Here is a 17,466-nt window from a genome sequence, read left to right as displayed (position 1 = left end):
CATTTGCATAAAATAAAAGCGGGAAAAAATATTTATATACGAACATATAAATGGATCTGTCGAAGTACACAAGCTTTAAAAGAATTTAAAATGGTATTATTTAAACTTATTTTACTCAATCAGCAATTATTTTGGTCTTAAACGGCAATTCGCTAAAAATTTAAGTAACGAATAGCGCTTAAATGAAAATCCTCCAATCTATTGCTACTAAAAATTTTGATTTCTCTAAAAACGAAGAAAGAATAAACAAAGCGAAATTAAAAAAAAAAATCAACAAACCTGCGAAAAATCCATCAAAACAAACAATTAGCATTTTTAGCTGTTGCTCACTGCACTCTGAACATAGGTAACATATAAATTTTTTGTTGTACTTCCACTCATTTTAATGGAGGAATAAGCACTAAGTTTTTATATCTGAGAACGGCCGTGTACACATACGCGCCAAAAACGGCAAATAAGAGCAAAGACCTATTCTTTTGAACTCGTTATTGATTTCCCCATGGTTTAAACCATGGAGGAGCCATACAAGGTTGCTACATGGTGACATACCTACAAACATAAATAAAAGTTCCGTGTACTTTTTGTAAAATCGATGGACTAATGTCGAAATCGTACTGCGCCGGAAGTTGATGTTTCAAATCAAATAAAACAAGTAAGGACAGGACTGTCTCCGGCTGTGCCGAAGACTTCATACCTTTCATGAATGGGGCTGAACAATAATCTTATCCCGTTCGTAATCTCCAAATAATCGGATGTATAAGATAAGAAATATATAGTGAACAGATGTACATACTTAAACGATTTTTAAGATAAATATAAAATAAAAAATGGCAAAGAACCCCCTTATCTGAACGATCGGTTGTATGGGATATATATTATATATAGCTCCGATCGAAATTATTTTTACAGGAAATCTTCTATGATATATTAGAATATATATCACCAAGTTTCGCGTTTTTATATTGGAAACTAAGGGAGAAATTGGAAAAAATCTTTCTATCTGAACCATTGGTTGTATGGGATAGGTACATACTATATATATATAGCTCTGATCAAAGAGATTTTTTCAGAAAATCTTCTATGATATATTAGAATAAATATCACCAAGTTTAACCTTTTATATTGGATATTAAGGGAGAAATTGCCAAAAATCTTTCTATCTGAACGATCGGTTGTATGTGATATATACTATATATAGCTCCGATCAAAGTGATTTTTTCAGAATATCTTCTATGATATATTAGAATATATGTCACCGAGTTTCACGTTTATACTTTCTAAATTGCGGCAGGAATGACCAAAATCATCTTATCTGAACGATCGGTTGTATGGGAGATATATTGTCACGGATATTAGTATCACTAAGCTATACCATCACTAAGGCGATGCTAAGGCCATGCTAAGCGGTATTTACGTCAATAATCAAATCATGTATACACATATATAAGGCAGCCGAGAGATGTCACACACAGATGCATTTACTTATACGCCTATATGTGTGCGAGAGACTGTAAACTACAAACTCACATACATCTGAAAGACGCTGAAAAGTAGACAATTGTAAACAAGTAGAAACTATATGAGAACTATAAACACACGAAATAGTTGGTAAGTTCTGGAAATAGAAGAGCCTAGATGTATGCAGCGTAAACTATAAAAGCGGCGCAAGCGAGTAAGAAGTAATTCAGTTTGATTTGAGTTTCGATTAAGCGATATCTAGCGAGCAATAGTAGTATTATTTTGAAAGTCAGTTTCATTTAAGCTATCAGTTTGGTTATTAAGCCAGCTAATTGCAAAGTATAAGTGTTATTGTGAAGTACTTTAATAAAGGCCATTTTTCCCTTATTCAATATTGAAGTTTTTTATTCAACAGTTTAGTGATTCGAACTTTAGCAGAGGATTTGGAATAATCGGAATTTCGCTATATTCGTTACAATATGTTATAGTGGTCCGGTCCTACCGGATGCGACAAATGTCTAATATAATACAAAAGTACATCCTTGTGCCAAATTTCATTGAGATATCTCAAAATTTGAGGGACTAGTTTGCGTTCAAACATACAGACGGATGGACGGACCGACGGACATGGCTATATCAACTCAGTTCGTCGCCCTGATCGGTATTCTTAATGGTGAGTCTATCTTCTATATTTCTCAACGTACAAACATCGGACCAAAGTTAATATATCATTTCATGTTCATGAAAGGTATAAAAAGTACAAATAAGCTGTCCCGTGCTGCTACCTTGTATAGTTCCGCCATGGTTTAAACAATTCCACCAAAGCAAGTTTGACAATGCATACTTATATGACACTCCACGGCAGCCGCTGCAGCACTGCATTTGCGTTCGTTCGAGGCAATGCTAGGCGTAGTGTGAAAAATATAAAAACTTAGGCATATTTGCACGGCTAAATTTTTGGTACCTAAATGTATATTTCACTGGAACTTTGCAACACTGCTACAATAGTGGTAAAGAATTGTCAAAACTGTGCTAGGTTTTTTGACAATCTAAAAGCCCCGTCAAGTAAGAAGTTTTTCATATAAATATATGGATACGTTTAACGCAATCTTATGCATGATGAGTAGATTGCATGTATTTTTATGTAGAATGGCAGATCGAGCGACATCAGTGCCATCTGACATGAAAGAGTAGCCAACTCTCAAATTTTGTTGCAAGCAAATTATAAGAAGAATAATTCGACATTTATTTTGACTAAGAGTGGTTTCGCACTATACAAGTGAAACTATTTTTCCCAATCTTTGATACATTTCCAACGTCTTTCACAGTTTAAAACTGCTTTAACAAACGAATAAGGGAATAAAATATGTTAGCAAATATTTTTCTTGTATAGTGAGAACGTTTGTAATAATGCTTCGCGAAATTTTGTATGTGAATTAGCAAGGGGAAATAAGTTTCAATTGCAAAGTCTGAAGTTGCTTTATATTTACAAATGCAATATCTTGCGTGATTGTGGCGATGTTACTTTTATGCATAGGTTTGCGTTGAACGCATCTAAATTTATGAAAAAGTTGATTGTGGCTCGACCATAAATTGCTTGTTTATGCTTCAAAATATATAAAAAAAATTGCAATATGAAATTTGTGTATTTGTAATGAGGAGAAATGCATGCCTTAAATGGACATGAGTCATGAAATAGTCTCCTAGATAGCAACACAAGATAATACATCGGCTGCAACTTGAAGGGCGTTTTATGGCCAGGGAGCACATGGCAGGGGCTTTCCGTCAATATCTAAGAGTCAAAATTTATGTGTAAAATAAGGCATTTAACTAGTAACACATTTTTGAATATCCGCAAATTTTGACCAACAGCAGGCGCAATTTGATATCACAGTAACAACATAACCATAGGTACCACAATCATCAAACGATCGTCACACCGACCACAGCATAAATTATCTATGGGCCGAACTTCAAGATATCGATACCAATGGGATGCTACCCCACCATATTTCAGGCAGAAATCCGTGCAATAGGAATCTGTGCTACATAATGTCTGCGGAGTGGCTCAACATTGAAGAGCATCTACATTATGTCGGACAGCCAGGCGGCCGTGCGTGTCGTGAAATCCTACACAGTTACTTCTAAGCTAGTGGATGACTGCACTGAAATCCTTGATGACCTGGGCGCCAAAAACATGGTTTTGTTAGGATGGGTTCCCGGACATCAGGGACATGAAGGTAATGAATATGCATGCTATAGCAGCATTCTATGGTCCAGAGCCCTTTTGTGGACTTAGAAAAGTACATACCAGGAAACTATAACTAATTGGGAAACTAAACATATCTCATGTCTCTGGATTGACTGCCCAGGGCAAGGTTAAGTTACGATATCATCTAAGTAAGTTAAATCTATCTGATACTCAAATTTGTCGTTTCTGTGAGGTGGAGGATGAAACGCTGGTTCACAATCTCCGCGAATGCGTCGCTTTGGCTAGTAAGAGGCTCTCCTATCTAGGTGGTGTGACTCTTGATCCCTATGTGATATGAAGTAAAAAGCCTGAAGAGGTACTTAGATACATCAAAAGCCTCCAGATACAAAATTAGGCTGAAAGGTCATGCACAATAGATATGCACAAAGGTCGTAGTGCTTCATCGCATTCTTGGCTGTATATAAATTGGTTTGTATGCAGATGCAAATGGTTTTAAAATTGAAAATCAAAATTTTAAAAACTTCATTTTGGAATTTAGGCTGAAAAGTATGCTCGAAACAAATTCGAAATTTTCTTATTTGCACTGCCTTACCGACAATATCCAGTGATTTCGGTTTTTTTTTATCTATTTTGCCAGCTTTATTTCGTAAATATTTCAGAAAATCATGGGCTTGTTGAAGTTCTAAGTAAGTATCTTTGCAGAGCTAAATGTCAGTTTTTTTTAAATAGAAGTTGCAGCCCAATATGTTGCCCGAGATTACCTATTTCCAAAATTTAAGACTTTGACTTATAATATGTACAGGCGAGGAACACACTTAAATGGGTGTTAATCTTAATGGCTCAAATTACAAATTTTTTGAATAATAGACTTGCTTTTACGTTACTCTGAATTTATTTAAATCTTCTGGTACATCATACACAACTAAAATTGTGAAATTAAAAAGCAATAATTTTTTTTTATTACAATATAAACATTAACATATAATTTATATTAATTTACAACTAAAAAAGGATAACTAAGTTAAGTTGTAAATTTGTTGTTTGTAGCAAATTGAAACGGGCTTTAATAAAATGAATATATAATTTGACAGTTGGCAGTTAATTTAAAATTTACTATATGCAATTTTAAATCTTTTAAATTTTTTCTATTAATATTAACATTTGTAAAAATTCTGTACTCAAAAATAATTGTTAATGGGATTGTTTAATGAAATAATTAATTTTTCCTTTTCACACTGGGCCACTTGCTGCATTAACGAACATTCATCAGCAGCCCCAAAAATATCCCTGCAAAACTCGTTGGATCATGTGGTCTACTTGTGTCATACTGGAGTACTCCATGAATTACTCTGATGTAATACTGAGCTGGAGTATATGGTCCAGTCCTAGGACATCGCAGTGTTTAATTGGACCATATTTTTTGTATGAATTGTGGTTGATTTTGGAGCACTAGCTTGGTCCATAGCAAGATTTTTGCAGGGATATTACGACCAAATATGTGTGTGTTTTTTAATAAACCATATTCTTTTGCTACAAATCTTGCTAAATATTGCGTTTGTTGGTGTTTTTATATACATATTTTGTAAAATAATTTATTTTTGATCGTCAATTGTAACATTGAAAATAAAATACGAAACCGAAAAGATTTTTGTTTCTATTAGGCATTGAACAACATAATAATGACGACGGCTTTAATGTCATAAACTTGACCAATTACTTCATTAAAACTCTGTGTAAAATTGGCATAGTATGTAAGTTTATCACTAATTTAAATGAATTATACATGTATATACATATGTACATTTTTTATGCACATCCACATGCATATAGCTCGATTTTATGACGTTTTGTCGATCGGATGTTTTTTCTGCTACTACCAAGAATTTGTAGTAGTGAAGATCAAAGTTTAGTCCTATTTACTACGACCAAATTTTTTTTAATTAAACACCTTTGCTTCTACTGCTGATGCTGGAGCTAGAGTTTCGTGGGTGCAAAATTTTGCAACAGCTTTCGAATTCAAGCCAATGTGCGATATCATACCCAATTTTGACAAGCATGCTGAAACAATCAAATTCTTCATGTTGGCCAGCATTTGCTTGATGTTTTGGTGGTTTTTTATGCTTCTGGGTGTTTCACCTGCCTTCGACCGTTAAGAATTCGAAAGGCACTCGCCAAAGTCAACTGTAGCTATCGCTCGTGCGTGCTGTTTGTGCGAATTTCCCTTTATGTGTAAAGAGAAATCATACGACCGATCATAGTGATCAGTGTGCCAGTGCTTCCAAGTGTATATATTTGCAAAACTACATATTTCTGTGCAATATTGTGATTTATATTTATAGGTTGCACTTCATCCTCCCCATATTTCTAAATAAGTCCATTTTTCATCACTATCACCTGCTCTTTCCTCGCCACCTTAACCAGCATACGCTCTCATTGTGGCACACCAATTATCAATTCTTTAGAGTTGCAATTGCGAAAGAAACGTTCTTTAACTGGTAGTTCACCAACCAAATATTCAACCAATTGCTCGTTCGCTGATTGTGAGTGCCCGGTGCCTTGAAAGGCTAATGTAGCATCTCGTCCAGCATATTCCAATATGATTTGCTCACCACCAGGATGCAAGTGCATAAATTTAGTAACATCATAAACGCGATCATAGATCACTATCCAACAGTCATTATAGTGATCGTGTTGCGCGACTTCGGAAAGCGCAATTTCCGGAAGACCACTTGTTAAGACGCCATTTGTGGGCTCTTGTGGAAATGTTTTATATAACGGTGGTATTGTTGGGTCCACAATGGATTTTCTTGTTGCTGAATTCTGGCGCTTAAGTTGAATTGTTGTCGAATTGCGGCGTACAAATTGCACGATTGCGTTAAAACCTGAAGTCATTTGTATTTTTTTGTTTTTAACTATTTGATTATTCGCAATTGTAGCTAGATTGCGTTATTTTTATATTCGTTGAAACTGTATTTAGTATGGTTTCAGTTTTGTTTTCTATCCTCTTTTGCTTTTAATGTCTTCTTTGTTAACTCTTATTATTATTTTTTTTTTTTTGGTAACACAAGCTCTGTGCTTATATGATTTAGTGCACTGCTCTTATTTTTGCTATTCAATATTTTATATATTTTTCAATATTTTATGGTTTCAGTTGCAACGCTTTGTATCGATTCTAGTTATTGAATGACAATCAGCATTCATAGATTCATCATTTTATAAGTGAGGAATGTATCTGTGCGTCAGTTTCTACTGTTTCTTATCTCGTTTGACTTGAGTTCGAAATGTCTGTTGAATAGTCGCAATCTGCGGCGAAATGGCGCGAAGTCAGTCAGTTCAAATCTTTCAGTTTATCAGCCGGTTTATATTACACATACACACCTTTGTACAATACTCGAAGCAACTGTCAGTCAAAGCGCTTCTCAATGTTGTAGCCAGTGTTGCCTCAAGTAGCTTTTTTATTGCCGCTGCTTTAAATAATTTAACATATAGAGCAAAATGCGTAATTCGTTTTTATTCATTATTCATGAACCCTTTATTTTGAAATAGCATATACAGTTATTTTAAAAATGCTTAAATGGCTAATAGATTTTGAACTTGTTGATGAGCGCCACGTGCCTTGTAGTTCTTAATATGATAATACAGTTCCAGAAATAGATATTCCCGAATCCACCATACATTTGACTATTTGGGAAAAAAAAGTTTTTTCAAATATGGAGCAACAGCAAAAAAATTATATTATATTATAATTACATATTATATCAGCGTAGCACGCATTATGTAATACCTAAAAAAGATAAAGCTAAAGATGGAAGATAGTTATATGTATGTCACATTTCGTTTGGGGATAAACCGGCTTCCGGGAAGTGGACCAGAGACCGACCTCTTCAAAAAAATACGAATTTATGACAGGATTTACTTGAAATTCACTTTTTGCTACAGGCATGTCTAATTCGGGTATATGCCAAACCCCTAACCTACTGGAGAAAGTTGGGAGGGCAGAGAGTGTAGGGTTTTACGTGGATACCTGCCGCCGTCGGCCTAACTCCCAAGGGTCACCAATGGTAATCTGCTGTATCTTTCTATTAAGGCAAACAGTAGTCCGACTAGTAGAGAGAGCTCTACTTCCAACTCTTTTACCTCACATAACACATTCATCCAATCCTCAGGAAACGCACATTTTCGTAAGGGTCCCTCTCATGCAAGAACGTACTGAGAGGGCCATGACCTCTTAGCAGAAAACCCAGACTCAGATTAAATCTGTAGTAGGTACCACAGCAGCCTGTGTACGGGTAATAGGAACCCTTTGGCCGTGTGCAACAGACACGTTAATTGTTGTCACTGGATCTCAGCATTCGCTTTACAGCTTCTATATTTCCCATCAGATTCAGGGAGTCTCACGTACGACACCAAGTTCCTCGTGGATCTAGGGAGTGTAAGGGCGCTATGGCCTAGAAGGTTTCATGTGGTATCACCAACTCGTTCCCAAGATGGTTGGTCGGATCTGCATTCTGAAAGGGACCATCAAAATTGATAACACGCCCTTTGGTGTTTCCAATCACAGCAAAGGATGCGATAAGTATGATTTGTTGGATGGGCAATCAAGTTTAAACTGTCCTAACGTGACTCTCAAAAAAATGTTGGTAATAATTTCCAACAACAATTGGCAATTTATCGCAAAATTATACGGAGAATATCAAAACGTTAACACTTTTGAAACTATTTTAATGCACTGTCTCTCCACTTTTGTTTCAAAAGATCCATGGCTATAATTGGAAACCCTAACTCAATTATGATGAGTCATATATTATTTAATTTCTTCCAAAACAAGATAGAGATTAAAGTAATTGCAGATCCGCCGATGATTTATTTGACATAATGAATAGAGCATCTAGGGATCTCGCGTTACCCCTTTCAATAAACACAGGCCTCTAGATCACGTCTAAGCTACCTTCCCACTTTCATCCCGCAATCACATTTATAATCTCTTATCATTTACAGTTAGTTTGAAACACATACCGCCGTCCACATAAACAAAACATTGTATGCTTCCTGTTATCAGATATTTTTTACAGCATAAAATAGGCATTTAATTATAATTAACTAATAGAAAAAGGTCATACAACCACTAACTACCGGGTTTGTGATTATGTTATTGCTTTTACGTTATGCTAAATAATTCAGTGGAAATATGCTTTTATGCATATAAGCATATCAGCTGCAGAAATAACCCCCTAGGTAAAATCTCTAGTGCGAATGTGGGCAATCGCAGCCTACACTTTGTATGGCGATATTCTAGGTGGGTGGTGAAAATCTTCCCCTCCTGATTACCTTTTATACAACTTCGAACTTCCCTACAGCAATTCGCTCTATTTAATTCCACAGTATTATCGCATTTAGAGAAGGTACTAATTATAACTTTGTCCCCTCTCAGCTTTACTTCTTATTATGTCCACATATATGGATCAGACTTCAGCCCTATTGATACAAATGTGACTGCAAACTGTTCCGCTCTGTATCCGATAAGCACTAGTTCGAAGATTTCATTGACCCTTCAATCGCTTTGCGTGACAGTTTAACATGATTTCTGCAGGGTAGTTACCGACTAGTCAGCAGAGTAGGTATGTGATAAATATCAATTTTCATTCATTCATCAATAAAACCGCAAATCTAACTTACACACACACTAACGCCTTTATAAATTTGTAGGCCTAGCACTTATACACTTGTGACGTCTTCAATTAAGTACGTGTCAGGTTTCATTGCGACATTTGCAGAGCTGAGACCACACTGCCTACGTTACGCTTACAAAACTTTTAATATAACTTAACTTAATTCCGCATTAAATTACAACAACAAAAAATGAAAGACACTGAGTCTTATTACAAAATTACCTTCATCGTTATTTTTTCACTTTCAATTTTCAAGTATGTACAATAAGAGTATTTTGTAAATTTTTCAGGGACATAATAGTTATAACTTTTATCGCATAAACGTTGCTTTATAATAATTTTTTAATGACAATTTTAAAATTTTAAATATTTTTCTCAACGTTTAGTTTTTCCTCTCTCTTCGTAGAAATAGCTGACGGTTATTGATTAGGCGATAAATCAGTACCTATTTAATAACCTTTTTATAAAATTTCAGTGAAGGCTTCCAACGGAGTTTACCAAGATCAATTATCCAGAAACGCCTTCGAAATCTCATATGCGCCTCAAGGTCAAGGGGCTTAAAATATACCCTCGTAGGTATGCCTGTCTTAAGAGGTGACTAAAATACCTAGTTGATTCAAGGGGATGTGTAGCGCAACCCTCTCAGCGCAATATATAGCTTCTCAAACCCAATTGTCAACCTCACCTACCCGTGACGGATCCTGTTTCATAAACAGCGGAAGCTCTGGTGACCCCGAACTACTGATGGACAAAGGGATTGAGAGGGTGGGATGGCCAAGAAAGCTTAATGTGGTCATACAAAATTGTTCCCGAGATGGTCGGGCTAGTTCCTTTATGACGCTTGTTACCTGAATGTACCGCAACTGCATCCGGCAAAGGACCATCAACATCGATAGCACTCCCCAAGGCCTTCAATGAGTATCCTTATTGCTACGATAACAACAACAACTCTCATGTGCTATGTTTGGCATAATTTAAGACGATACGCCAGTTTATAAGCAGCTCATTTTCGGCCTATATACTGTTGCATTAACGGTTTGTTTAGTCTTCCCAATACATTTGGCTATCTCAGACATAGCTTACGTTATGTAAATATTCATCATGAAAGGAATCATCGAAAATCGTGGTCAGGGACCACCTCCAAGTGGCTCTGGTCGATGCTGAGAGCAATGGCGGGAGTGGAGTTCTGGCGGCTTGAAACTACATCGAGGGACGGCTATCGGAGATGGTCGTCGAGCACCTGATGGAGGTACAAACCACAGTTCCCGCCTTCAACTGTGAGGAGGTATGCCGCGGCTGCAGGGTAATCAGATGCGCGGATGGGTTCTCAAGGGAGTTTCTTGAGAGATGCGTTGCTAAGATTAGCAACGCATTTGATGGCCTTACGTTAAAGGTCATCCCCGCTTCGGAAATTCCCAGGAGGCCCCGGGCGCGCATCTGGCTTCCCAAAATGCCAAAGCTGAAACTGGATTCACAGGAGGTAATACAGTGCCTAAAGCTCCAGAACTCGGACGTCCCGATGGACGACTGTGCGTGATCAAGGTAAAGCAACCACAAAAAAATAGCCAGCCCGTGCTGCTGCTGATCAGCAATGAGTCCCTGGGGGTAATCGAGCGAAGGGGAAACCGCCTGAAGTTTGGCCTGAGGGAGGCCAAAGTGAAGGTTTTCCCGGCGGCAGTGGCACCAGACAATAATCTGGAGGAGATTGACGGCGCCAACAAACTCCTGGGGGAGCTCAACCTGGCGGAGCTAGGTGAGGATTGGTCGTCAATCCTCGGAAAGCGAGCAGGCGAGTCTCAACCCAATGCTCAGGCTCAAAAGTCGCCTCGGATAACCTGCTGGTCCTCCTCAGGGAGGAGGATATTGATGTCTGCCTAGTGCAGGAACCATGTGTCTGGCGGTCACAGGTTATGGGCCTAAAGACCCGAAACTATAACCTCTTTTACACACATGGAGAAGGTAAACCGAGGGCTTGTATCCTCATTAGGAATACTATCAATGCTTTCTTTTTACCTAATTTCAGTAGTTACGACGTTGCTGTGCTCAAGGTCGAGTCAAGAAGCGGCCGAAGCATGACGGTCGCTTCGGCTTATATGGCCCACGATCGACCCGCTCCTCCAGAGGAGGTCGCGCAAATGATAGCACAAATAACCACGAAGGAGACGGTCGTAATGGGTTGCGGCGCCAACGCAAGGCACGCGGTTTGAGGGAGCAGCGAGATAAACGAACGGGGTGAGTCTATGTTTGAATTTATATTAGATAACAACCTTTACGTATGTAACAAGGGCAGCTCTCCCACCTTTACTTTTCCGAGTACGGCGAACTACCCAGGGTGGTAGGAAGTCCTTGATATAACACAAACATCTGACTCCCGGCAGCTTACTGTAAGAAACTGGGATGTGTCGAAAAAACTTTCCCTGTCGGATCACCGGTTGATCCTTTTCAACATAGACTGGGAAAAATAAATAAATCAGCCGCACAGAAACCCTAAACGGACATCCTGGAGCCTATTTGACAAGATAGCCAGCAATAGGCTCCATAGAAGTAGGACGCCTATACAATCAGCAGACAGTCCTGACGACCGAGATCGGTCTCTGAAGAAAAGTTTTCAGGTGGCCTTTAAAGTTGCCTCTCCAATTTCGAGGATCAAAAAGACCTTCCCACCGTAGTGGGACAAAAATCTCAGCGACCTGAGGTCAAAGCTGAGGAGGGTCTTCAACGACTGTCACTTCAGGAACGATTTCCTGGAGTACAGGACGGCTCTGAGGGAGTATAAGAAATCTATATGGATAGCAAAATCAAGCTCCTGGCTAGAACACTACGAGTCGATTGAGTACAAGAAGGACTCAGCCAGGCTGGGAAAGATACTTGCCAAGAGTCATTCAAACAAGACATTTGTCAAGCGCGCCGATGGAACATGGGCAGGATCGGCGGCTGAGACTCTAAACATCCTTGTATATACTCACTTCTCGGATAGATCTGGGGAGGGAGTACGCGACACAAAGACGGCACATCAGGAAGTTCCTGTTGGCCTAATAAACAACCTTTCAGCGGAGAAGAAAATTGCCTGGGCAATAGATAGCTTCTCTCCATATAAATCACCAGGCGTGGATGGTATTCTACCTATTATGCTGCAGAAGACTCAGAAATCTTTGGTTAAGGAACTAAAGGAGATCTTCGAGGAATGCATTCATCTCAACCACATTCCGGTCTCGTGGAAGAAAACGAGGGTGGTTTTCATCCCTAAGGCCGGCAGAAGGGGGCATGAAGTAGCCAAATACTTTCGGCCAATAAGTCTTACGTCCTTTGTTCTGAAAACGTTCGAAAGGCTACTAGATATACATATACGGGAGCTTCTAGGCGAGGCTCCACTTTCCACGGCACAGAACGCGTACCTGAGAGGGAAATCCACAGAAACCGCGCTACATGAGGTAGTTCCAACGGCGGGAAAGTTCCTTAATCACAAAAAGTTCACTCTGGCTGCATTTGTTGATGGGGAAGGCGCGTTTAACAATGTAAGAGCTGAAGCGATTGAGGCTGCCCTCGGTAGGGCAGGGGTTGAAGAACCACTACGGCTTTGGATTTCAACCTTGCTTCGCAACCGCAGAGCTAGGCGGGGCTAGTGTTGGCAAGCAGGTATGCAGAGGCACACCACAGGGTGGGGTGCTTTCACCTCTGCTTTGGTTGATCACCATAAATGACTAGAATAATAAGCTATAACTTAGCAAAAAATAGTTTTGAATCAATGATATTTCATTTATCAAGTTTTACTGTAAGACGAAATGGAGGACTTTTTTTTTAAACGGGCGGTGCTACGTGTTATATTAAAAAAGTAATTTATCTGAAATGAAATGTACAATGGAAGCTCACGCTGAGTATATAATGTTCGGTTACACCCGAACTTAGACACCTTTACTTGCTTATACTATTTTTTGAAGCAGTTGAATTTTCGCTTGTGTATTTTTAATAGAAATACGTTTTTGTTAAAGTTTTTTTATGTTCTAAACATTTTGCTTTATTTTACAAAGATTGAAATGAAAAATTATTAGTTATAAATGAAACATGTTGTTTTTTCTATATCTTTAATAGGTATTACTAAAAACATATATTTAATAAAAAAACATCAATTTTGATATTTTTTTCTAATTATTAAAGTTTTCTGGGCTCCGCAAAAACATCGGTCTGATAGACCGGGCACGAGTATACGTGTAAAATATTTTGATGCAAGTATAGGACGCTTTTTATTAGAAAAATTAGGACTGTGATATATATATATATATATATATATATATATATATATATATATATATATATATATATATGATTTAATAATTTAGGTGTAAAGTTTTAATGTTAGGTTAGGTTAGGTTGGGTGGTAGCTTCTCTGATGAGAGGAAGCTCACTTGGACAACATGACGGTCCGTTGTGATACCACATATAATAAACTAAACTAACGGTGACGTAGATATAACTACTTAGAGAATCGTTGGGTAGCAACGATAAAGTTCCGAATGATCCCGATCTCAACCTTGGATAGCTCCTCGGGAGATCCAAGTGAGTCACGACCAAGATACTTTCGCCTAGTTCTGGCAAAAGCTGGGCAGTCAAGCATAAAGTGATTTGGTGATTCCACCTCATCATCCTCCATACAGTTGCAGCAGGATGGAGTTTCCAATATATTGAGACGTACCGCATGGATACCCATGGGACAGTGCCCTGTCAAAACCCCAATGACCATTGATAGGTGAGCCTTAGTGAACCCAATTGTTTCAGAAGACCTCCTGCCATCCACTTTCGGCCAGAAAGATCTTGATATCCTACAAGACGTAGTGTCCGCCCAACGTTTGCTGAGCTGACTCGAGGCCCAGCTATGGAAGAGCAATCCACAGGTGGCTAGCGGAATCCCGGAATCCCTACAGCCATCTTCATCCGGTTCAGTTGTACCGATTCCGGCTAAGAGATACGCTTGACAGTTACCCGGAATATCACTATGGCCCGGGACCCAGATAATCTTAATTGTAAAATAATTCGATGCAATCGCAAGTGTGGTCAGGCACTCCCAGACCACCCTCGATCGCACTGTAGTTGAGCTCAAGGCCTTTATAGCCGCTTGGCTATCAGAGTAGATGTTAAATTCCCTAACCGTAGTAGCGCTGGATAGCATTTCATCCACCGCATCCTTAATCGCAGCAACTTCCGCTTGGAATACACTGCAGTGATCAGCCAACTTAAACTTGCGGCTTACATTTAGCTCTTGACAAAAGACCCCCCCGCCAACCTTTCCGTCCAACTTCGACCCATCCGTGAACAAGTTAACCGGTCCCATGCCCCAGATAATTCATTTTCTCCACTCCTCCCTCGGGGGAATGACTGGGGTGAAGGTTGTATAGGGAGCGGCCACCGGCATGCAATAGTCCGTCCTGTCCGGGATAAAGTCGAAACTAGTAAGAAGGCTAGAGTGTCCGAAATCAGAAAGCATATAACCCATATCACGAAGCCTGACCAACGACCGGGCCGCGGCTGCCTTTCCCGCAATATCTACTGGATGTATATTCAGCATGACATTCAGTGCCAAGGTAGGTGTTGTTCTCATAGCGCCACTGATGCCGATAAGCGCCGTCCGTTGCACTGACACTAGCATTTTGGAGGTGCTCGCCGTGTCCAGTGCTTTCCACCAGACCAGCACCCCATATAGCAGAATCGGTTTGACCACCATCTAATAAAGCCAGTGTACTACTCCTGGCGAGAGCCCCCATCTCTTTCCGATAGCCCCCTGCAGCAGTACAAGGCAACCGCGGCCTTCCTGGCCCTATCTTCCACATTGGGCCTCCAGGACAGCTTCTTGTCCAGAACAATTCCCAAATATTTAACCCTGTCAGTAAGTACCAACGGTACCCCTCCAATCGAAGGAGTTCTGAAGTCGGGTATCTTATATCTCCTTGTAAAAAGAACCAATTCTGTTTTTCCCGGGTTGACCGCCACTCCACATGATTCAGCCCACCTAGCCACAGTATCCAGGTATCCCTGCAGAACATCGCGCAGGGTGCCCAGAAATTTGCCCCTGACTAGGATAGCGAGGTCATCTGCATAGGCAACCACCCGACAGCCATTGGCTTCCAGCTCCACAAGAAGCTCGTTGACTACCACAACCCAGAGCAGAGGAGATAGGACACCTCCCTGTGGCGTGCCCCTGCACACCTTCCTCCTTATTATGGCTCCTCCCCACTCCGCTGCGACAATTCTGCCGCATAGAAGTTTGCTAATAAATTCAACCAGAGCCGCTTCGACTCCTAAACCCACCAGATCTCTTTCGATTGCCTCCGGTAGAACATTGTTAAAAGCCCCCTCGATGTCTAGAAAGGCACCCAGAGCATACTCTTTATGTTCTAGAGACCCCTCTATTTGCTTTACAATCGAATGGAGAGCCGTTTCCGTCGATCTGCCTTTGCAGTACGCATGCTGTGAAGCCGACAGTAACCACCCAGGTATTCTTTCTCGTAGGTACAGGTCAATCAGCCGCTCAAGCGTCTTAAGAAGAAACGACGAGAGACTGATTGGCCTGAAATCCTTAGGTGACACATGAGAGCCCCTGCCGGCCTTCGGAATGAAGATGACCCTAACCGTGTGCCACGACTTAGGGATATAGTTAAGCCTGAGGCAGTTAGTGTAGATGATGGCCAACCAGCGGCAGGAAATCCCTAAAGACCTTTGAAGTTGCGCAGGAATGATGCCATCCAGACCGGGTGACTTATAGGGCTTGAACGAATTTATAGCCCAGGATATTTGACTTTCCCGTAGTGGGATGGCAGGCATTTCTGCATGGCCAGCAACCGCCAACCACGCAAGCGAAGATCCCTGCGCAACTGGGACATCGGGAAAATGATTGTCCAGTAAAAGTCTCAGGGACTCCTCGCTACTCATCGACCAGTCACCACCATCATCTCTCAGATACCCCCGAGGGGCGGGATTCCTAGAGAGTATTTTTCTAAGCCTCGCGGATTCATTGCAGCCCTCTACGTTTTCTCAGAAGCTTCGCCATGAATCTCGCTTGGCTAACCTTATTTCATATTTATAAATCCCCAGACTCACTTTATAGAGCTCCCAGTTCGAGGGTAGTTTACTCCTCCTGGCTCTATTAAAGAGCCGCCTACTGGACGCTCTTAGGTCGTCAAGGGAATCAGACCACCAGGGCGGCTTGCCCTTCCCCCTGTATTTTTAGTGGGCAGGACTGTTGAAAGGCGCTATTGCTTGCCAAGGTGAAGTTTTCCACCAGACCGTCTATTTCAGATTCGGACAGGTCCGAACCAACGATAGGCGCCTCAGGCAATAGCTCTCCCAACTTCCTACAATACAAGTACCAGTTGGTACTTTTAGGGTTCCTAAAAGATATTTTACCGGGACGTTCTTCATTCACCGAGAACTGAATATATCGGTGATCAGAGAAAGAGTGCTCGTTGAGAACCCTCCATCCAGATATCCGATCTTCCAGTTCTCTGCTAAACATGGTGAGGTCCAGGACCTCCTCCCTTACCGCAGTAATAAAAGTCGGGTCATTCCCCCTATTACATATACAAAGTCCCTCATCTACAATAAAAGTAAATAAAGACTCACCTCTGGTGTTCGTATCCGAGCTCCCCCATATGCTATGGTGTGCATTAGCATCGGCACCTATGATTACGCCAACACCTCTCCGCCTTGCTTCAGCGGTGATTTCGCCCAGTATCACAGGCGGTGGTCCCGTTACGTCCCCATGGGGCATATACGCTGAGACCACCCACAATTCGCTATTGCCTCGCTCGAGGCAGACCGTGGTTATGTCAGCATTGCTGAAATTAGAGAGAATAAAAGCTTTAAATTCCTTTTTAATAAGCACACAGGATCTAGGCCTACCTGCCTCCCCATGCACCAAGGTGTTGAATTTTCCCGTCCTTAATCCAGAAATTTTTCCGCCGTTACTACTCAGCCACGGCTCCTGGACAAGGACAATATCCACTCCGCCTTTCTCAAGACAGAGCAACAAGTTTGCGGAAGCCGCCTTAGAATGCTGAAGATTGATTTGACGGATTTCCATCAACACGACTCTTCTTCTTTTGCACCCCATCCTTGGCGGCTTCGCCCTCGGAGACT

At 40.5% G+C, this 17,466-nt stretch overlaps 2 protein-coding genes across 2 annotated transcripts in view; one reads left to right on the top strand and one right to left on the bottom strand.

Moving 5' to 3' along the window:
* Window positions 1-2,033: 2,033 nt before the first annotated feature.
* The window catches only part of Sytalpha (Synaptotagmin alpha), a 79,118-nt gene continuing 63,685 nt past the window's right edge, over window positions 2,034-17,466 (top strand). Inside the window, exon 1 of the mRNA XM_067769885.1 lies at window positions 2,034-2,131. The gene's annotated coding sequence lies outside the window, so the exon portion shown is untranslated. The remainder of the gene's footprint in view (window positions 2,132-17,466) is intronic.
* Window positions 4,607-6,872, bottom strand: LOC137240618 (uncharacterized). Its single transcript, XM_067767108.1, has one exon. The coding sequence runs from the start codon at window positions 6,560-6,562 to the stop codon at window positions 6,101-6,103; it is 462 nt and encodes a 153-aa protein (XP_067623209.1). The 5' UTR covers window positions 6,563-6,872; the 3' UTR covers window positions 4,607-6,100.

Source organism: Eurosta solidaginis, chromosome 2, assembly GCF_040869045.1.
Source record: "Eurosta solidaginis isolate ZX-2024a chromosome 2, ASM4086904v1, whole genome shotgun sequence".
Classification (NCBI taxonomy): Eukaryota; Metazoa; Arthropoda; class Insecta; order Diptera; family Tephritidae; genus Eurosta; species Eurosta solidaginis.
This window is presented reverse-complemented; position numbering and strand designations above follow the sequence as displayed.

Excerpts from the sequence above, each read along its gene's own strand:
- LOC137240618 (XM_067767108.1), bottom strand. The coding sequence starts at position 6,562 with ATGACTTCAGGTTTTAACGCAATCGTGCAATTTGTACGCCGCAATTCG.